General features: G+C 44.5%; 1 protein-coding gene and 1 long non-coding RNA gene across 2 annotated transcripts; one reads left to right on the forward strand and one right to left on the reverse strand.

Moving 5' to 3' along the window:
• The first annotated feature begins 241 nt into the window (after nt 1-241).
• On the forward strand, nt 242-22,495 carry Dpm1 (dolichyl-phosphate mannosyltransferase subunit 1, catalytic). Its single transcript, XM_042276862.2, has 9 exons — nt 242-402; nt 3,348-3,447; nt 7,086-7,119; nt 11,174-11,250; nt 11,464-11,489; nt 15,158-15,253; nt 19,772-19,840; nt 21,279-21,393; nt 22,127-22,495. The coding sequence occupies exons 1-9, from the start codon at nt 242-244 to the stop codon at nt 22,229-22,231; spliced, it is 783 nt and encodes a 260-aa protein (XP_042132796.1). The 3' UTR covers nt 22,232-22,495.
• LOC121828950 (uncharacterized) lies at nt 12,313-19,775 on the reverse strand. The gene is made up of 3 exons (XR_006071678.2): nt 16,426-19,775; nt 15,497-15,534; nt 12,313-12,592 (listed from the first exon to the last, which is right to left on the reverse strand). It is a non-coding gene; the product is annotated as an uncharacterized LOC121828950 (long non-coding RNA).
• Nucleotides 22,496-22,752: the final 257 nt, after the last annotated feature.

Here is a 22,752-nt window from a genome sequence, read left to right on the forward strand (position 1 = left end):
GACTTCCGTTTCCGGTTACCCATCTCTTAGCCACTGGACGGCTAAGGCGCTTCCTAGAGTTTGAGGAAATGGAACGAACGGGTGTTTCCTGATGAAGACTTCAGAGTCGACTGGAGACAGTCACAGAACCTGAGTACTTCCAGGGAACCACACGGAGGCCAAGGCTCCCTCGGCTTCCGGACTTTGGTGCGACCCACGCGGGTGACGTGCTTCCGCTTCCGGTGCCTCGCGCAGATCCGTCATGGCCTCCACGGGGGCGAGTCGCCGCGGCGCCGCGTCTCAGCGACCGCCGCAGGGCCGCTCCTCGCGACCGGACAAGTACTCGGTCCTTTTGCCCACCTACAACGAGCGCGAGAACCTGCCGCTCATCGTGTGGCTGCTGGTGAAGAGCTTCTCCGAGAGGTAGAAGCAGCGGGCGCCGCGGGCGCCGCGGAGCCGGCCGCGGGCTGCGGGTCGGCGGTTGGCCGCGCGAGGGGACCCGTCCGGCCTCCGCCGCAGCCCGAGCCTGCTCGAGGCTTTTCCCGGCGAGGAAAGTCAGCCCCGCGGCGGTCAGCCCCGCGGTGGTCTCCCTCGCTCTCATTCCTGCCCAGGTCTCCGGCGAGATCTGTTGATCTCCTGGCCGCTCGCTCTGGCCTCCGCCCCCTCCCCGCCGTTCTCTCTCTCTCTCGAGAGAGAGAGAGAGGGCCACCTCCACTTTTCCTTGGGGCGAGGAGGGAAGCCTAACCTCATCCCCCTCCTCCAGGCGGTCAGCATCTGCCGCCAGGGCCGGGAGCCCCGAGCCGGCGCTCGCTCTCGCCACCACCGCAGGGCCGAGTGCTTACGTAAGCTTGATGTTTGCGCTGTCGGGGAGCTGCGGATGAGCAAAGGAGAGAGCACCTTCGCCGAGCACTGTTTGGCACCGTGATTAGAAACTGGGCCTCGTTTGTTTGTTTGTTTGTTTGTTGTATTCATAAACACGGGGCCTTGCTCACTGCTAGGCAGAGTTCTCCTGAGCCCCAATCCTAGCCCTTAGAGAGAGGAACGGGAATTCTGACATTGGACGTGCTAGGCAAGTTTTTTAAAAGGCCTCCTAAGTGAACTAAATAAAATGCCTCCTGAGAGCAGTACGGAGTCAGTTGTTTCACAGCGACAAGTGTCATCATGCTGTGGGCGATCTTTTACTATCAACGTACACAAACGTGATTTTGCAAGTTAGGTAGGATGCCGTAGTAGAGCGCTGTTTATTTAGACCAGTTTTGTCAGAGAACACAGATTGTTTCCAGAGCTTTTTGTTTGTTCATTAGTTTTTACTTTGCTTTTCAAATGAAAACGAGGACGCTGTGCCCATGTTTCTAGCAGTCAGAAAAAGTACTTGATGCCAAGCTTGGTGGTGTGTTGCAAGGGATGCAGAGGCAGACGGATTGTAGCAAGTTCAATTTGAGCCAGGGCTACATTAACAGCCCCTATGTCAAAAAAAAGGAAACAAAATACTTGATATATAGTTTCTCTTTATAGAAAGCCCAACCTCACCGTACTGATCTATTGAAAGCCATAGACTGCTTGTTTGAGCCCTGACTGGCCTGGAACTCAGATCTGCCTGCTTCTGCCACTCAGGGCCAGGATGGCCAGGCTTGTTCTTGTTTGTCTGTTTGGAGATGCTGTTGTTTGGTTGTGTTTTTTTTTTCTTTCTTTTTCTTTTTTGCTTTTGGTTTTGGTTTTTAGAGACAATTTCTCTTTGTAGCCATGGCTGTCCTGGAACTCCCTCTGTGGACCAGGCTGGCCTCAAACTTGGAGATCCACTTGCCTCTGCCTCCAAGTGCTGGGATTAAAAGGCTGGCCACCGCCACTGGCCAGGTTTAGGATTTCTGTTTTGATTATATCTCTGAATAAGAATCAGTTTGAATATAGTAGCCCCTCCATGTGCAATGCATGTATTTTTCGTTAGGTTTTATCTCTTAAATTGGTTCTGCCAGCTTTTCCCAAATTAGAGAACTTAACCATAACATTTTCATGTACTCTGGCTTTGTATACTGATTTTATGGTATTTTTTGTTGTGTTTAATTTGTGAGTCTAACACTCGGGCCCACTCCGCTTCCTGCTCCCTTTCATTACATTGTAATCAAGGCTGTGCTGGAATTCCCCAGCCTCAGCCTCTAAAGTTCTGGGATATCCTTTTTTGTGGTTTGGGGGCCAATTGTGCTGGGGGATGGAACTCTGCTAGTGAGCTGCCTCCTGCAGCGAATGTTCTGGAATCAAAATGAGATTTACTAGGAATAGCTGCATCTCTGATGCAGTTCTGTTGAATTGTTTAGACTACATGACCCTCTGGTGATCTGGCTTATTTGAAACCAGAAAGGGAGGAATTTTGCTTAGAATGACTTCACTTTGTGACATACATTTTTCAAAATCAAAAACAGTGGGCAGCTGGTTAGTGTATGTAGTGGGGGTAGAGTGTGTACACACACAGGCTAGTTGAGGACATGTGCTGTCTTCCTCTTTAACTCACCACTTTGAATTTTTTGAAACAGGGTCTCTCTCAGCGGGGAGCTTCTGTTATTTGGGGGTTTCAAACTCCCACCCCCCAGTGCTGGAGTTACAGGAATGCCTAGTCATCCCCATTCTTTTGGCTGCTGGGGATCCAAATTCAGGTCCTATTGCTCGTATGCCAAGTGCTGTTACCCACTAAGCCATCTCCGCAGTCTCCCCTGTACCTATTCTTGACATTTAGGCTGGGTTTTGTTTCTTTCCTACAAAGTTTGCCAAGGCTAACTTTCACAACCTTTAACAGTCCATTGTTTTCTGGTTGATTTCCTAGGTACCTAATTAGGGTCAAGAGGAAGATGCTGCTTCCTTGCCATTCCCCTTTATGTCTTATACAAGGGGGTGGGGCATGATGATTATGTGGGCAGCAGGTGGGATTTATCCACCAGACAACTAATGTTGAATGGTTTTTAGAGGAGAAACTATTACGTGATATAATCGAAAGTAATTTTAAGAGTGTAATAGCTGGTCAGTGGGGGCTTATACCCAGCACTCTGGAGGCAGAAGCACGCGGATCTTTTGAGTTCAATACCAGCCTGGTCTAGGACAGCCAGGGCTACACAGAGAAACCCTATCTTCAAAAACCTTAATTAATTAATTAAAGTGGAACTAAGTCAGATAAATTCCAGATTATTTAAATTTGCTAGTGTCATTGAAAGTATTCTTTTGCTTTGGATTTTGAAATAGGATCTCTGGTATTGCAGGCTGTCTGTGAAAGTCCCTATAGCTGAGAATGCCTTAAATATCCTCCTGACTTTTAACTTAATTTACTTAAAAATTTGAGAGACCATCACCTAACATTAATATAAATTTAAATTTTATTTTAGTGCGATCAACTATGAAATTATAATCATAGATGATGGAAGCCCAGATGGGACAAGAGAAGTTGCTGAACAACTGGAAAAGATCTATGGGCCAGACAAAATTGTAAGTCACACACCCCTTCCTTTCTCTGTCGGGGGGAAGGGTGGTAAGGAACAAAGTCTGGAAAGACGAAAGGCAGCAGACCTTTTTGGCATCAAAATTATGTATCTGACATGTGGGCCAGTGGTAATTTTACAACAAAAGAGTGGACCTCTGATTTATGATGGATTCTGCAGATGTATTTTCTTAAAGTATTAAAATGTGACACTGTGTGGGTGGATATGTTACAGCGCTGATCAGGTTTGGTTTCTGTTCTTGGTTTCTGTCTTGTTCTCTCCCTTCTCTGGGCCTGCATGTACTTTGTACATGGTGCTGCCTGAGCTCTGGGCTTGTAGGGAGGAAAGACTGTTAGCGGAGACACAGGAGTGACTTCAGGGCTTGAGGCAGTTACATTTCTTCCCAAAGAGTAGGGGAGGGTAGCTAGAGTTTTCCTGCCCAGCCCACAGTCAGGACAAATCTTTGTCACCTGCCAGTCCCACAGCCGCTCAGACCCAACCAAGTAAACACAGAGACTTATATTGCATACAAACTGTATGGCCGTGGCAGGCTTCTTGCTAACTATTCTTATAACTTAAATTAATCCATTTCTACAAATCTATACCTTGCCATGTGGCTCATGGCTTACCGGCATCTTCACATGCTGCTTGTCATGGCGGTGGCTGGCAGTGACTCCTTCCGCCTTCCTGTTCTTTGTTTTCTCCTCTCTGTTAGTCCCACCTATACTTCCTGCCTATACTTCCTGCCTAGCCACTGGCCAATCAGTGTTTTATTTATTGACCAATCAGAGCAATTTGACATACAGACCGTCCCACAGCAGGGGAGTTGGGGAGATACTTCCTGAATCTCCAAATCCCCAACTTGACATTCTCACTGTACCATGGAGCCTGACCCCCTGTGGGAGTGACTTGGGCAGGTACAGAGGTGATTTTATAGTGGCTTCATGAGTTTGATATCATTTTTAAAGCAGAGTCAGAGCTTATTAGAAGATATTCTTAGTATAATCATTAGAAGATGTTCTTAGTGTAATTTGTAGAAGATATTCTTAGTATAGAAGAGCGTGAGGGTGAGAGGGGTGTCTGGGTTGGAGAGAGCTCTTGCTGTTCTGTCAGGACCTGCGTTCAGATCTTAGTACCCACATCAGGCAGTTCACAGGTGTCTGTAACCCCAGCACACTAACACACATGTGTAGCTGGAGTTCTCTCCAGTCCTGCCTGGCCCACGGTCAGGACAAATCTGTCACCCGCCAGTCCTGCAGCTGCTCAGACCCAACCGAGTAAACACACAGACACTTATATTGCTTATAAACTATATGGTCATGGCAGGCTTCTTGTTATTTAGTTTTTTTTTTATCTTAAATTAATCCATTTCTATTAGTCTATAAGTTGCCACGTGGTTCGTGGCTTACTGGTACCTTACATCTTCTCATGGCAGCAGCTGGCAGCATCCCTCTGCCTCAGCCTTCCACTTCCCAGAATTCTTTTTTCTGCTTGCCCCACCTATACTTCCTCCCTGGCTAATGGCCAGTCAGCATTTTATCTATACAGAACAATCTCCACAGCACACATGTACAGAAAGGCACAGCGTAGCTGTGGCTTCACCAACAGTTGCTGTGAGTTGTGTCTTTTTTTATTACTAGTTGGGTTTTAAATCTTTCAAGATATTTGTGAATCCTACTTTGGATAGCTCGGACCAAAAGTGCACAGTTGAGTGTAGACTTAACTATGGAACATGTTCTGGTGTCAGCTTGCATTTCTCATTTGTGTTTGCAGCTCACTGCAGTACAGGGGTTCTTGGTTTGCACACATTGCTGGATGATTTACTGTGGGGACCTGTCCTGTTCATTGTAGATATTTAGTGGCATCTCTGGACTCTACCCACAAGATGCCAGTAGCAGCTTCCCTCCCTTCTTGGCAAGTTGAAATGAAGTTGTTTCATGTTCCCTTGAGGACAACATTATCCCTTTTCCAGATAGAGAACCATTGTCAGAGACACAGAAGTCTTTGGAGACTCTCTGGACACTTACTTGCCTTTCAAGAAATGGTAGTTCATCACCATAAGAAGACTAGATCTTTTTCCCTATGATACTGGAGAACGGAACCTCAGGCCTTGCACATGCTAGGCAGATGCTCTACCACTGAGCTATATCACCAGCTCTCTTTCTATTCTTCGAGACAGTGTCTTACCACTAAGTTGTCTAGGATGGCCTCAACACATAACTTCCTGAATGTGGTAGTATACTCTTTTAATCCCAGCACTTGGGAGTCAGAACCAGGCCGATCTTTGTGAGTTCAAGGCCAGCCTGGTCTACAGAGCAAGTTCCAGGACAGCCAAGACTCTGTTACACAGAGAAACCCTGTTTTGAAAAACAAGGAAACAAAACAAAACAAAAAAGCAACTGGCTATGTTATCAGAGCAGTAGAAAACAGGGTCAGTCATTCAAGGCATGGTTAAGCTGGCAGAAGAGAAGGGGTGGCCATAGTGTTTAAAGTTTGGGAAGATGAAAAATGACACCCAAAGCTTTGGAAAGCTGTAGAATGATTTGTTAAAGGCTCAGTTTTTCTAAAAATGAATCAACGAGTGCTTGTAAAAAGAATAGATGTGGTGCATGTCTTTAATCCCAGCACTTAGGAAGCAGAGGCCAGCCTCATCTATGGAGTGAGTTCCAGGCCAGCCAGGGATACACAGTGAGATACACACCCTGTCTCCAAAAACACAGCAACAACAAAAAGTATGATCGATGTGAAGATAATTCTGTTTCCTATAAGAGTGGAACCAGAAGTGGGGGACATGTAAAAATTTTACTGTGAGATTAGAATTAAAGTTCTTTTTCCTGTTGCAGAGGCCCTGGGTTTGATTCCCAGCACCCACACAGTAGCTCACAACCATTCCTAACTCTTGTTCCAGTGACTCCCACACCTCCTTCTGGCCTCCATGGGCACCAGGCATGCACATGGTACATAGACATACACACAGGCAAAAATTCGTAACACATAAAATAAAATTTAAAAATCTAAAAAACACCGGGTGTGGTAGCCCATGCCTTTAATCCCAGCACTCGGAAGACAGTGGCAGGCAGAGGATCTCTGTGAGTTTGAAGCTAACCTGGTCTACAGAGTGAGTTCCAGAACTGTTACACAGAGAAATCCTGTCTTGAAAAACAAACAGAAATCTTAAAAAAAAAAAAAAAAAAAAAAAAAAAAAAAAAAAAAAAAAGGTGCATTGAACTGGCTGGTGTGGTGGCTGCTGTCTTTGCTTTGTTGTTAGAAGTAGGTATCCCGGAGTCTGGGTTAACTCAGACCAGCTGAGCTGGAGCTCCTGGTGCTTGACCCTGCCTCTCAGACACTGGTACTGCTGGTGGTACACCACAGTATATAGTGCTCAGGAGGGAGCCGGCTCTTCATGCATGTTAGGCTGCATCTCCAGCCCCCAAATACCTATTTGGCTTTGGTCAAAAATGTTGAACATACTCCACTTCAAGGTCTAATAAATTCAATAATCTTTTTCAGTGAGATTGCATTTATAGTAACAAAGTTAAGAAAGATCCCTGGAAGTATAATCTTGAGTATGCATTTATGGGAATAAAATGAAATTTAAAATATTTTTGTCTTTTTGTGTTGACATGTTATTTCTTTTTCTTGTAGCTCCTAAGACCACGAGAGAAAAAGCTGGGCCTTGGTAAGTTGGGGCTCCAGCCCTTTCCTGTTGTTTGACCTAGTCATATTTGCCTCTGTGTTTTCCCAGTTTGGAAAAGGGCCCAAGTACAGTCAGCTGTGATGGCCTTTAGTGATCTTTGTGACATCCTGATGGTTTTACTTAGGTTGCCTGTGTCAGTCAGGACCCACTCAGCGAAACATAAACCACTACTTCTGTCTAAATAGGATGTTTAATACAGGGATTCTAGTTAACAAGGAGACAATTGTTCAGAAGCCTGATACAAAGCTGAGCTACTAGGAGAGGGGTAACTGACTGCTGAGGAGCAGGAGTGGGGTGGGGAGGCTGGAAGGTGGAGTATGGTAGGGCCCAGAAACCTGCTCTGGTTAGAGGAAGCAGAGTGTAGGGAGGGGCGAAGGTTGCTGAAGTCCCTGGCTTCCCCTGGCAGTCTTCACTTGTGCTTCCCACAACTGTCTGGAACACAAGTGACAAGAACCTGGGAAGTGGGATTCCGTGTAATGTAGCCTAGGTAAAGGGAGAGCCAGGGTCTGAGGGTGCACATCTTGGACCAGTATATACTTTGCAAAGTCTTTAAATGATAAGTCTAAAAGGTGATTATTTCTAAGAATGAAAATGTTTCCACCTTAAACAGCATTCTAGAGCAGTGGATCTCAGTCTGCCTAATGCTTTGACCATTTAATATAGTTCCTCGTGTCGTGGTGATCCCAACCATAAAATTATTTCACAACTAATTTTTCTACTGTTAAAAATCATAATGTAGCCAGGCGGTGGTGGCACACACCTTTAATCCCAGCACTCGGGAGGCAGAGGCAGGCGGATCTCTGTGAGTTCGAGGCCAGCCTGGTCTCCAAAGCGAGTTCCAGGAAAGGCTCAAAGCTACACAGAAAAACCCTGTCTGGAAAAAAAAAAAAAAGAATCATAATGTAAATATCTGATATGCAGAATATCTGATATTCGACCCCTATTAAAAGGGTCATTTGACCCCCAAAGGGGTTGCGACCCATGCATGGATTGAGAATCGATGTTCTAGAGTATTTCAAATGGGCCCAGTGGTTCTGAGATGAGACTTGAAATGCCTTCTTTTCATAGTTCTTAACAGATGGAAGCTGCTAAGATGGAGAGATGGCTCAACAGTTCAGTACTTGCACATGTACCAGGACCAGAGTTCAGATCTCCAGAAATGCTGGGTGTACGTGGTAGCTCACCTGTAATTCAGCCACAGAAGGAGAAGTGAGACTAGCCAGATCAGTGAGCTCTGAGTTTGCTTGAGAGATCCTGCCTTTAATAAATGAGGTGAAAGAAGGATTGAGCATGACTTCCACCATCAACTTTGGACCTCCACATGCTCACACATGCATACCTCATTCCCAGAAAGAGGGAAAACATACATGCACACATGCATGCAAACACGCATGGAAGAGGGAAAAAGGAAAGGTTCTGTCCTGAAGAATGAACTTGCTAGTAGCATCAAATGCTTAAACTTCTAAGTCCACAGGATTCTTTGAGATTGAAATGATCTGGAAAATGCCACCAAAAAAAAAAAGCCACAAAGAGTTTTTGAACAGTCAGTGAAAACATTAGAGTCAGTCAAATTTGTTAGGAAACTCAGTGCTCTAAATGAGATGCTTGTGATGTTTGATTTTTAAAACTTGTTTCTGCTTTCATGGATCCATAGCAAATGTCCACGCTGTGACACTAGCTTCTGTGTACAGTCTGCAAGAATCAGGTCAAGGGACTTGGCATTTCTGTCACCTCAGACACATCATTTCTCAGTAGCTGAAACATTGAAAAGCCTCTCTAGACAGATCTAATGGTGCAAGCCTTTAATCTCAGTAAGTAGAGGCAGGTGGTCTTTATGAGTTTGAGGCCAGCCTGGTCTACATAACAAATTCCAGGCTAGCCAGAGCTACATAGTGAGACCCTGTCTCAAAAAAATTAATAAATAGATAAATTTAAAAAAATGTTAAAAAATCAAAAAGTTGGGCTGGAGAGATGGCTCAGAAGTTAAGAGCACTGTTTGCTCTTTCAAAGGTCCTGAGTTCAATTCCCAGCAACCACATGGTCGCTCACAACCATCTGTAATGAGATCTGGCGCCCTCTTCTGGCCTACAGGGATATGTGCAGACAGAACACTGTATACATAAAATAAATAAATAAATCTCTAAAAACAAAAAAACACAAACCTTTTTTTAAAAAAAAAATCAAAAAGTCTCTCATTTTATAATGCTCAACTGGTGTCGGCCATTGCAACCTGGTTGTGGATTGTGATGGTGCTCAGGATAGAGAATGCAGGCATTCCCAGTCCTCCTGGCATAACTAATCAACCAGGTTCTGAATGGGAGACTTTGTGCACAGAGATGGCAAAATAAGATAGCTGGGCCCCTGGCCACATACTCTAGTAGGGCCTATTGTACCTGGCAAATTGCAGTTGACCTTGAATAGACAGCTCCTTTGGAACCTGATTTGGAGTGCAGGAAGAGCAGGAGGGAAACTGGCTGGGAAATGAAACTGGGACCAGAAGGTAATGCCTGGGGCACTGTGAATGTGGAGACAGAGTAGGCAGTTAAAAGATGGTTGGGATATACAGACAGTATACCTTGGAATCACAGTGGGGAGTCACTGGCAGAGGCAGGAGCTCAGCCTTCCCTGGGTGTGGGTAGCATACCTGGTGCCATTTCCTGCATAGTAGCTTGTTAGATGGCCAGAAATTTTTAGGTTTCTGAAATAGATAATATGGCAGTGGATAGGAAGCTGATATGTAAATAAGGAGCTCTGAGAAACCTGGCCTCTTTTTCAAGAAGATGCTAAAGCACTAACAAGAAGGTTTGGTGGGGGCTGGAGAGATGGCTCAGTGGATAAGAGCACTGGCTGTTCTTACAGAGGTCCTGAGTTCAATTCCCAGCAACCACATGATGGCTCCCAACCATCTGTAATAAGAACTGATGCCCTCTTCTGGCCTGCAGGCATACATAAACACTGTATACATAATAAATAAATCTTCTTTTAAAAAAAAAAAAAAAGAAGAAGGTTTGGTGGGTTGGGGGGGGGAGCGTTGACCAGGGAACATAGCATATAATGATGTTTATATAATCTGAAACTTTGGAAGCTTGGCATGATGGCTCTTAGTGTTAGCATTCTGGCCCACCCAGCATCCTGACAACATCATTCTATGTAAAGTCCCCTTTAAGGGAACCCCCATTCTCATTCCCTCCCTTCTCTTTCCCTTCTCCCTTTAATAAAACTTTAACGTAAGTGCCGCCTGCATGGTGTGTCTTTCCTGCAGCTCCCACCTCCCAGGACTGCCAGCCGCCATGTCTGCATGGTGTGTCTCTTTCTCACCTGCCCTGTGACTCCTCAGATCCAACTCACCAAAGTCTCTCTCCTGCTGTTTTTTACAACACTTAGCAGTTTGAGGCTGAGGCAAAAGGGTCTCCTAGGTTCAAGGTCACCCTGAGCTACAGTGTGAAACCCCGACTTAAACCTCCCCCCAAAAAAGAAAAGACTTTTGTGTTAGACTTTTTTTTTCCACTAATTTTAAATACAAGAATGGTTAGTTTTGTGTTGTTGTTTTTTGTTGTATTGTTTTGTTTTTTTAAGTTGGCATCAGAATGAAGGATGAGTGGCCACCTACCTTCTTGATTGTGTTTATAAAACATGTGAACTGTGCCACTGAATATGGAGAGTTACCAGCTGGTTAGGGTCAATTTTAGAAGACGAATGTTTGCTTTTAGGATGCAAAGTGATTTCTTTTCCCATTTAAATGCAGACCTAAGCATTTTTGGTGGGCTTCCGTTGTTGTTTTCTTTTTCAAATTTTATATATGAGTGTTTTGCCTACATGTATGTCTATGTACCATGTACATAAAGTGTCTGCAGAGGCCAGAACAGGGCAGAAGATACCCAGAAGCTGGAATTACAGAGGTTATGAACTGCCATATAGGTGCTGGGAATAGAACCTGGGTCCTCTGGAAGAGCAGCCAGTGCTCTTAACTGATGAGCCAATTCTCCAGTTCCTTCTGGCTATTTTTATTAATGAGTCTAACTACTTTGGTTTTTAGGAACTGCCTATATTCATGGAATAAAACATGCCACAGGAAACTATGTCATCATTATGGATGCTGACCTCTCCCACCATGTAAGTGGCCTCCTCGCTCTGTTCTGTTCAGTGTGGAGATGGTCTTACTGTATCATCGACTGGTCTGGAGAGTGCAGGGATCCCCCTGCTTTACCCTTAGAATGCTAAGATTATAGGTATGCACCACCACACCCAGTTTGCCTGTCTTGATAGGTGTTTTTGATAGACTTGTCATATGTTTCTAACTTACTGTTTATTCTTTCCAAATTTCAGCCCAAATTTATTCCTGAATTTATCAGGTAGGTACTGTTTCTAGTTGTTTTGTTTTGTTTTGTTTTTTGGGTTTTTTTTGTTTTTGTTTTTCAAGACAGGGTTTCTCTGTGTAGCTTTGTGCCTTTCCTGGATCACGCTCTGTAGACCAGGCTGGCCTCGAACTCACAAAGATCCTCCTGGCTCTGCCTCCCAAGTGCTGGGATTAAAGGCATGCGCCACCACTGCCCGGCTTAGTTTTTGTTTTGTTTTGATATGTTTTGTTTTGTTTGGGGGGGCTGCCTTTTTTTTTTTTTTTTTTACATTTATATTTTATGTATGAGTGTTCTACATGTATACCTGAATAGGGGAAGAGTGCATCAAATCCTATTATAGATGGTTGTGAGCCACCATGTGGCTGATGATTGAACTCAGGACCTCTGGAAGACTAGCCATTGCTCTTAACCCCTGAGCTATCTCTCCAGCCTTGTTTCTTGTATTTCTGACATTAAAATTTTTTAAATTTAGTTTGTTTTGTTCATTTAAAATATTCATGCTATTTTAACTTTTCTGTCAAAATTTAACTAACATAGAGACTTGGGACTCATAAATATAGGTCTATGACTAAATGACTTACTTTAGGAGCCCTTAGGAACATTTTCTTTTCTTTCAGAACAAGGACAAGATGAAATCCTTATTGTCTAGAATTAGGCCTGACTTGTTATAGTCAACGACCATAGACAATAGGATTTGGTCCAGGATTTCCAGGATTCTAGGCATCATGACTCCACAGTATACTCACCACCTTGTCAGTCAGCAGTCACTGCTTGAAAGAGAGAATTAAAGGAAATCATTTCCAGGTGACCAATAAAGCATGAGAGAATTCCATCCTGTTGTGACCAGATAAGTCTGTCAGATGTGGAGGCTTTTAGAGAAGCAGTAAGATGGTAGACTGGACATGTTTGAAGCTGCTGAAGGAGGTGAGTCATAGACAGGGCCTCTCTGGGAAGTCATTTGGGGAAATGCATCAAGATGCATGAACTTGGTTTTAGCCATTCGAGTGTATTCCATTTGAAGGTCTAAGCATGCTGATTCTCTTCAAGAAGTTTTATTCTGACGTCACTGGTTGTGAGTCTGTTGAGGTGAGCAGCACCTACAGTGAAAACAGTCACTGTCCTTCCTGGTCGGGTTTCTGTTGCTGTGACAAACACCATGACCAAAAGCAACTTGGAGAGGGAAGGGTTTTGTTTCAGGATATTTAATCACTATGTGAAGATGCACCACTGTGATTAGTTTAATAAAAAGCTGAACAGCCAATAGATAGACAGGAGAGGTTAGGAACTTCCAGGCAGAGAGAGGAACTCAGGGATGTATCTAGCTAGGTTCAAGAATTTCACCAGCAAGACACAAAGGAGTCAGACGTACAGAAAGGAGGAGAGTCAAGAGCCACATGGTAGATTAATAGAAACATGTTAATTTAAGTTATAAGAGCTAGTTAGGAACAAGCCTAAACTAAAGGCAAAGCTTTCATAATTAATAAGTCTCCATGTCATTACTGGGGAGCTGGCAGTCCCAAAATAAAGTGACAGAAAGATTTATTTCATCTTGGACTTCCAGGTCACATTCCAACACTGAGAAAAGTCAGGGCAGGAACTGAAACAGAAGCCACAGAGGAACACTGTTTAACTGGCCTGCTTAGCCTGAGTTACAGGCTGTAGACTCCAAAACTACTGCTTGGGGATGGCACCAGCCATAGTAGGCTTGGCCCTTCCATAGCAGTCGTCAGTCAAGAAATGCCCCAGGAGCTTGTCCACAGACCAGTCTGAAAAGGCTTGTTGTTGTTGTTGTTTGTTTTTTCAAGACAGGGTTTCTCTGTGTAGCTTTGCACCTTTCCTGGAACTCACTCTGTAGCCCAGGCTGGCCTTGAACTCACAAAGATCCGCCTGCCTCTGCCTCCCAAGTACTGGGATTAGAGGCATGTGCCACCACTGCCCGGCTAGAAGGCATTTTCTTAAATGGGGTTCCTTTTTCTCTGAAGACTAACTTGTCAAGTTGACAGAAACCAACCAGCACAGTTGCAAACATCTGAGTTGAATAGTCTGGACCATTTTTGCAAGTGTTAAAATTTAATGGGCTTGCTAGGCATAGTGGCACAAGCCTTTAATCCTAGCACTAGGGAGGCAGAGCAAACTGATCTTTGTGCGTTCAGTGCCAGCCTAGTCAACAAAGTGTTCCAGGACAGCCAGGGCTACATGGACCCTGTCTCAAAAAGGGGGATGGGAGGGAAGTACTGGGCATAGTAGCAGCATCTGTAATCTCAGCATTGCTGAATCAGAGGCAGGAAGAGTGCTGTAAATTCAAGGCCAGCCTGGACTAAAGTGAAACCATGTTTTTATTATTGTTGCTGTTGTTATTGTTGTTTGTCCTAGTCTGAGAATTGGGAAGGTTTCTATTGACTTATACAGATACATACTTGGATTCCAAGTCAGTAATTGCAACAAAACTCTTAGTGGGAAGTTGGATGCCTTGTTTTCTTTCAGAAGCAACGGTCTGGGGCTGGAAAGATGGTGGTTCACAAGTTAGGAGAACTGGCTGCTCTCACAGAGGTCCTGAGTTCAATTCCTAGCACCCACATGGTGGCTCACAACCATCTATGATGAGATCTGGTGCCCTCATGCAGGCAGAACATTGTATACATAATAAATAAATCATAAAAAAGAAAAAGAAAAGAAAGAAACTGCAGTCTGGAGGTTCCTGGCCTTTCCTATAGAAGGGGCCTGGACAGTGGAGGAGGGCTTGGGGCCAGCATGTGGTACAGTTAGCAGATAGAATCCCTGGACTCTAAGAAAAGTATAAATAAAGGGACTGGAGAGATGGCTTAGTGGTCACAAGCACTAGCTGCTCTTTCCTGAAGACCGAGGTTCAATTCCCAGCATGCATGTGGCAGCTCACTACCAGTCTATAACACCAGTTCCAAGAGACCCAACACCTTCTGGCCTTTGAGGGTACTGCAAACACATGGTATACTGACATGCAGGCAGGCAGAACACCCATACACATAAAACTTTTTAAAATTTTAATAAAACTGGCCAGGCGGTGGTGGCACATGCCTTTAATCCCAGCACTCAGAAGGCAGAGGCAGGCAGGCAGGGACTGTTACACAGAGAAACCCTGTCTCAAAAAACAAAAAATAATAATAATAAAATTCAAGGTCAGGCCGGGCGGTGGTGGCGCACGCCTTTAATCCCAGCACTCGGGAGGCAGAGCCAGGTGGATCTCTGTGAGTTCGAGGCCAGCCTGGGCTACCAAGTGAGTCCCAGGAAAGGCGCAAAGCTACACAGAGAAACCCTGTCTCGAAAAACCAAAAAAAAAAAAAAAAAAAAATTCAAGGTCAGTTCAGATTTGAAAGATTCATTTTAGACAGTCAAGTCATCTATTTGGCTTCAAGCTTTTTCTCTGCTTCCCTTAAAACTTGATTGTGTGGCCGGGCAGTGGTGGTGCACGCCTTTAATCCCAGCACTTGGGAGGCAGAGGCAGGTGGATCTCTGTGAGTTCGAGGCCAGCTTGGGCTACAGAGTGAATTCCAGGACAGGCTCCAAAGCTACACAGAGAAACCCTGTCTCGGGTGGGGGTGGGGGGGACGACCTTGATTGTGTGGTTTATAAAGATGCTTGTTGAAAGCCTAAGAGTTTTTTCTAATTGAGTTTCCCCCCCACAGGAAACAAAAGGAGGGTAATTTTGATATTGTCTCTGGAACTCGCTACAAAGGAAGTGGGGGTGTTTATGGCTGGGATTTGAAAAGAAAGATAATCAGGTACGTGTGTGTGTGTGTGTGTGTGTGTGTGTGTGTGTGTGTGTGTGTGTGAGAGAGAGAGAGAGAGAGAGAGAGAGAGAGAGAGAGAGAGAGAGAGAGAGAGAGAGAGATGTTATGTGATTTCTCTACAGGGGAACTATTGGAAATAGATGGAATACTAGGATTAGATTACCACAGTCAACGCTTTGGGGTTTGTAGGATGAGGTTATAACTGTCAATCAGTCTTCCCAGATAGCATCTTACCTGCAGCTTTTCTTTTCCAAAAGTTTTACTTTGGCTGTCTAGGGGAAAATGAGCACAATTATTAGAACCCTTAATCGCAATGGTCTGTATCAGTAGAATTACTGTTTTGATTGCAGTTTTATATGATGCAGTTTTGGAAAAACCATTTTAAGTAAATACAGCACTAGATGATAGCAGCTTTTAAGTCAGACAGACCTTGGTTAGAATTATGTTTCTCGATATTGTGTTACCTTGTATATTCACCCTTCCAAAGCTTTACTTTGCCCATCTTGAAGCCAGCAATCTAGTTCTCTGACACTGTCTGACAAAGTTGGTAGGATCCATGGGCTGCCTGGCAGCTCCTCCTCACCTGGCCTTGCTCCTGCAGCTAACTCCCTTCAGCCCAGGGCTGGCTGACAGGTCACACAGCAGGCAGTTAGTGCTGGTGCTGGTGCTTGGCTGGGACATTTCAGTTCTGATGGCTGCTCGCGTGTGTGTGTGTGTGTGTGTGTGTGTGTGTGTGTGTGTGTGTGTGTGCGCGCGCGCGCGCGTGTGTGCGTGTGTGTGTGTGTGTGTGTGTGTGTGTGTGTGTGTGCGCGCGCGCATGCGCGCGCCGCACAAGACAGACTGGGAGATGTGCACCTCAGGTGTTGTTTAGGTACTAGTCTTCAGGCATCCTCCATGCTGTATTTTGAGATAGGGTTTCTGCCTGGCTTTCGGTGAGCATTCTGAGGACCCCACTCCTGTCTTCATGCATTTGAGGCTGGCACTTTGCTACATGAACCATCTCCACATCATCCCCCACATGTGCTGCTGGGGCTCCTATAAGATCAATATTTTCCACAAACAGATAATAGGGAATCATCTGGCTCTTGGTGTGAAGACCATAAGGAACTGAAACACACAGTATACCCACTCAGTGTCAGGTGATAGGAAGGAGAGTGTCGTACCTACACTAATGTCTTCTGTCACCAACTGCCTCATCCAGTTGCAGATTCAATTCACCTCAGTTATGGGATCTTGGGGTAGTCATTTAAAGAGACTTAATCTTCTGTGAAGTAAAGAGATTGGATAAGTAGTGCATTTCAATCCTGCTAACACTGGAACCTTAAGACAGAGAAGTACACACAGCGACTCCTGCCCTTCTCACACCCATTGCAGACTTCATGACTAACAAGTCTCCAGAGGGTGGATGCAGACTCAGCTAGGCTGACAATGAGTTATTAATCTTCCAAGGCATTTTGAACTTGGGCATTCATTCACTGTTAATTAACATTAGGGAGTTCTAATCCTGAGCACATTCTGACCTTTCGGTCATTGCATTTAGTGCATCTGGTGATAGTAGTTACTGTCTGCACTGAATAAATAGGCTTTGTGTCTCTCAGTGTGGCCCAGAATGAATTCAAACCCAGACCGGGAGACTTTGAACACATTTTAGTCAAAACATTCTAATTCAAAGTCAGCTTGAACCATACAAGGATTCCCACACCACCCAATTAAAAATACACCATCGCCAGGCGGTGGGGGTGCATGCCTTTAAGCCCAGCACTGGGGAGGCAGAGGCAGGTAGACCTATGAGTTCAAGGCCATCCTGGTCTACAGAGCGAGATCCAGGACAGGCTCCAAAACTACACAGACAAACCCTGTATCGAAAAACAAACAAAAATCCACCATCACTGGGCAGTGTGACACGTGCCTGTTGTCCCCCTATTCAAGAGGCTGAAGCGGGAGGATGACTTAAACACAGGCTTTTGGCACCAACTTGGGCAGCATAACAAGATTCCAGCTTATATAAATATAAGATAAAAAAATAAAAACATTGTTTTGGGGCTCGGGGTGACCACCTAATATGTAGAAGCCCTGGAAGTCCCAGTACATCCCCATCAACTAGACGTAACAACCCATTCATATAATTCAGCACAGTGGAAGTAGGGGCAGGGCTAGCATGGGATGATTTAAGACCTTGTCTCAAACAAAACAAAAAAGCCCAAACCAAAATCATCTTACACAGTAGTTCAGACAGATACTTCTGTCTTCCTTAGTATTCTACTGCTATGAAGAGACACCATGACCGTAGCAAATTATAAAGGAAAGCATTTAACTGGGGCTTGCTGACAGTTTCAGAGGGCTAATCCATGATCCTGTCAGGAAGCATCCCAACAGGCAGGCAGGCAGGCACAGTGCTGCCACTAGCTGAGAGCTTCCATCCTGATTAGCAAGTTGGAGGCAGAGAGAACAAGACTGGGCTCGACATGAGTTTTTTGTTTGTTTGTTTGTTCTCTGGTTTTTCTAGACAGGGTTTCTCTGTGTAGTTTTGGAGGCTGTCCTGGAACTCACTCTGTAGACCAGGCTGGCCTTGAACTCACAGAGATCCGCCTGGCTCTGCCTCCCGAGTGCTGGGATTAAAGGCATGTGCCCACTGGGATTAAGGCACTGCCCAGCTTGGCATGAGCTTTTAAAAATCTCATAGCCCACCCCTAGTGACGCCCTTCTCCAACAAGACCACACTTCTAATCCTTCCTGAACAGTCCCATCAACTAGGAACCTAGTATTCAAATGTATGTCTGTGGGTTCATTCTCATTTAAAGTACCACAAAGATAGAACATAAGCTCTCTAAAGCTTTATGTTTTAGGGGAGGGGGGCACTAGATCTTGGAACAGTATCACAGATTTTAGACATAACTGAAGAAGATTGGAAAATGTTTGTTGGTAGCCATCATCCCAGCTGCAGTCTCTAACATTGTGCTTTGATCTTTTTGGGGAGTGCAGTGGGGATCAAGACAGGGTTTCTCTGTGTGTAATCCTGGCTGGCCTGGAACTCTCTCTGTAGACCAGGCTGGCCTCAAATCCAGAGGTCTGCCTGCCTCTGCCTCGAGGTCCTGGGAGTAAAGGCCTGCGTCACCAATGCCTGGTGAATTTTCTTTCTTTTTAATGATCTTCTATAAAGAAGCAGCCTTGGTTTAGGGCTCTGGGGCTTTGGAGAGTTGATTCTCTACCTTCAGGCCATCCCAGAAAACCTTTCTGAACCCTTGTTGCTAAAATGGCTGCCATACAAAAGTCATTTCCTTCAGGCCTTTGACACCCTTTGAAATGCTAATACAACAGTCTCCAATAGCTTGCGACTGATAATTGTGTGGGCTCTGTTAATCTAGAGCCATTGTTATGGGCTGAGTGTTTGTGTTTCACAAATTCCTATGTTAAATAAGAACCCCTCCCCCGCCCAGTGTTGTGGAGTCTTTGGGAGGTGATTAGTTTGGGAGATAATGGGATGAGCCCTTTGATGGGATGAGCATCCTTTAAGAGATCTGAGTGTCACACCCCACCCTATTCCCTTGCTTTTTAACTTCTCATTCTCTAAAACCAGGAGAATACATGTCCAGTTTAAGACAATGTACGGTTATAAAAATATGATGTGTGGTGTCCAGACACCACCTGAAGCACCCCGAGACCCCCACCCCACTTGTTTTCTTCAGACTTCCCTGGCTGGCCAGGAGTTTGATCCTCCTGCTGTAGTCTCCTGAGTGCTATCATTGTAGACTTGTACCGCCATGTTAGGTGTGAAGTCAGTCTCCGTTTGCTGGAATCTGAAAAAGAATTTAGAAAACCTTATCTTTTCCTGCATGGCAAACTCATTCTCAAATCTTTGACCTTTTTCTGCCAAAGCATTTATAAGTTTAAATGACTGGTTGTTCTCCTTAGCTGGTATGGAGCGGAGGGGGCCGGGGGGGGGGGGGTTGTTGAGTGGGTGTGTGGGTGTGTGGGTGTGTGTATCAGAGTCTCATGTAGTCCAGGTAATCCTTGCCACACCCAGTCGAGGCAGTGCTGGGGACTGAACCCAAGCCTTTGTAGACATATGCCGGTAAGCACTCTCCCAACTGAGTCATGCCCCAGCCCTTCTCTCTCAGCAAATTTTGGCAGGGTGGTTACTTTCAGGTCTCCTCTATTTCACTTGCAAAGGGTAAAAATTCCCTGTTCTTTTCTGAAAAGTGTCGGGTCTCATTCCATTGTCTTTTTGTTCTAGAGACGTGTGTGTGTGTGTGTGTGTGTGTGTGTGTGTGTGTGTGTGTGTGTGTGTGTGTGTGTGTGTGTGTGTGTGGAGAGGAGAGGAGAGGAGAGGAGAGGAGAGGAGAGAGAGAGAGAGAGAGAGAGAGAGAGAGAGAGAGAGAGAGAGAGAGAGAGAGAGATTGGTATCACATTTATTAATGACTAGCATTTGTGACATTGTGCTCTTGGATATCTTTGGGTTTCTTTTGTTATTAAAATATATTAATAAGGAAAATCTGATTAATTTGGCAGCCGTGGGGCCAATTTTATAACTCAGATTTTGCTGAGACCAGGAGCGTCGGACTTAACAGGAAGCTTCAGGTACAGTGTTTCTTCTATATCTGGAACTTTTCCTTTGATTCCTTGTTTTAAGAGGCTGTTAAGCAGCCGGGCAGTAGTCAATCATGCCTTTAATCCCACCACTTGGGAGGCAGAGGCAGGAAGATCTCTGAGTTCCTGGCTAGCCAGGGTTACTCAGAGACCCTGCCTCAAAAAACAAAACAAACAAACAAACACACTGTTAGGAGAGCTGCTTTCCCAGCCAGGCATGTTAATCCCAGCATGCAGGAGGTGGAGGCAGATGGATCTCTGAGTTTGAGGCCAGCCTGGTCTACATAGTAAATTGCAGGCCAGGGCTACAAAGAGAGACCCTGTCTCAACATCCTCCACCCCCCAAAACACAGCTGCTTTTCTTCCACACTGACTGTCAGCAGACTGGACCTCCAAAGAACCTTGTTAAAGGCAGGCAGCGTGTTAGGCTCTTGCTCTCCAAGCTGAATTTGGCATACTTGTTTATCTCATTGCTAGGCTGGCTGCCCATTAGAAACATGGCTGTTGCTGGTATGCTCTGAAGAACAGCACATTCATATCCCAGCCATAGCATCCTCTGCAAGAAAGCCTGAGGTCCTTACTATTTCTGCTTTTCAGTTACCTTGTTCTCTCTATAAGTGAGTCTCTCCCGTCTGTCTTACCCACACTTAAAATCTAAAAGACAGAGGAGCTGGGGTAAGACTGGAGGAGAGTTGGTTTCCAGGTGATTCCCTGGGTCTTCAGAGAACATAACTATGCCAAACTGCCACTATTAGCATGCATGTGCATACGCACATGAGAGAGAAATAAAATTCAAAAAGAAATTGTAGCCTCCCTACCTATTGTTTTAAATAAATAAAACCCCTTCTAAAAACTGATGCTTCCTGCCGCTTGAATTTACTGAACAAAAGGACTGGATTCCCCACACGACTTCTTCATCTTTATAAACTGAGTGAGCCATATGCTTGAATGGTGAGGTGTGCTTGACCTAAGGGATTTGCCTACCACAAATGCCTGTGACCTCAATTGTTCACAGAAGTCTGCAGGATGGCCTCCATCCTGTGATGCCTAATCCTGGTCTAACCTAGCTCACCCATAGTATTAACAGCTGTTCCTGGGGTGGCCTGATTGTCCTCAGGACCTTAGCCCATGTTGGCAAGCAGATGCATGTTAACTGCTGGGCTGCTTGTCACCGTGGTACGTATCATCACTTCCATCAGTCAATTTAGTATAAGTCTCAAGAAGACACTAAGAACTCATTTTCAAAAGTATTCCAAGCTCTTATAAGGTACATCTTGCCCAAGACACATGATCATAAGCTCTGAGAACTTGTGTATCTACCAGTGACTACTGAGAGCTTTAGATTATAGACACCAGTGAGTTCTGAAAGTTCAGCATATGTGTGACAGGCACGTGTCCAAATGTTTATAAATACTCTGTTTTCTTACAGATTATACCGAAAAGAAGTTCTACAGAAATTAATAGAAAAATGTGTCTCCAAAGGCTATGTCTTTCAGATGGAGATGATTGTTCGAGCAAGACAGTTGAATTACACCATTGGTGAGGTGAGTGAGTTGCTAAGTTCTGTGTCCTACTCCCCAAAAACAGAGGTTTATAAAAGCATAGCTCTCCTAACTGCTGAGTTAGCAGCGTCTTAGACTTCCGGTTATTTGGAGTGTCCATACACTACAAGGTGAACATTCAGATGAGTGTGTTTGACCTACTGCGATTTAAACCAAGGCATGATTCCTTGTAAATAATGAAGTTTCTGGCACCCAGAGCTCTTTCTTCTGAATAGTCAGCTTTGCAGTATGAGCTTCTTGGCTGCTTTTCTTCTTAGTAAATGTTCAGGGTTCCAAGGCACCAGCTGGAGGCAGGGTTTCAGGCTGAATGGTGAGTTATTAGAGATAACCCCATATCTAATACCAAAGTCTTACTCATAGCAAGAAAACACCCCCTCCCAGAATGCCTCCTTCCTTGTGAACATTAGAAAATTTGTAATTTAACTCCACCGTGATCATTAAATGTAACAAACTGAAGGGAGAAAGAAGTGAAAGGTCATTTTACTTTAGAAATTTAAATGAACGACCATAATATTCGGGGTCAGTGCTTCTCAGACAGCTATGGATTTGAGTCAGAGGACTTATTTTAGATAATGTGCTAAAGGACAGTTACTTGAAGAACCCTGACTGTCAATGTACATGTCAGACTGGTGGTGTGGGTTGAAGCTTCGCTCTTGTATTGGGGATGCTGTAGTCCTAGCTTGCTGTATACTAATGTATATGTGTTTTTAACCAGGTTCCAATATCATTTGTGGATCGAGTTTACGGTGAATCCAAGTTGGGAGGAAATGAAATAGTCTCTTTCCTGAAAGGATTATTGACTCTCTTTGCTACTACATAAAAGAAATTATTCATTTATACTTACCGTGTTCATTTCAATTAAAAGTAAGAGAAGCCCAGGTGACTGATTTTTATCAATGTTCTCTTAACACATGAGCCAAAGGTAAGGTGCATTTCATATGGATCATTTCTCTGGAGAAACTCCATTTTATATTTCAAATTAAAATTTAAAGTTATTGATTTAATGAGCAATGTTGTCAACTTTCATGTACATTGTGCTGTATTATGACCTATAAATAAATGTATACAGGTTTTTTTTGTAAAATGTTGCTGCTTTCATTAGATATGTTGGTGCAGAGTTTCCTATGAGAAAGAATATGAAATACTCCATAAAACTAGGTTAGTTCTTTATACCTAGATGTTAGAAAGGGAAGGTTAATTACATTTACAAAACACAGTTCATGTATGAACTGAAAAAGAAATTAAATTTCTGACGTTAAAGTACATCTGAGATTTCTGAACCGAGATAAAGTGGTGATCTGTACGCAGACCGAGAGTGCTAGCCTGGCAAGAATGCCAGGA

Source organism: Peromyscus maniculatus, chromosome 4, assembly GCF_049852395.1.
Source record: "Peromyscus maniculatus bairdii isolate BWxNUB_F1_BW_parent chromosome 4, HU_Pman_BW_mat_3.1, whole genome shotgun sequence".
Lineage (NCBI taxonomy): Eukaryota > Metazoa > Chordata > Mammalia > Rodentia > Cricetidae > Peromyscus > Peromyscus maniculatus.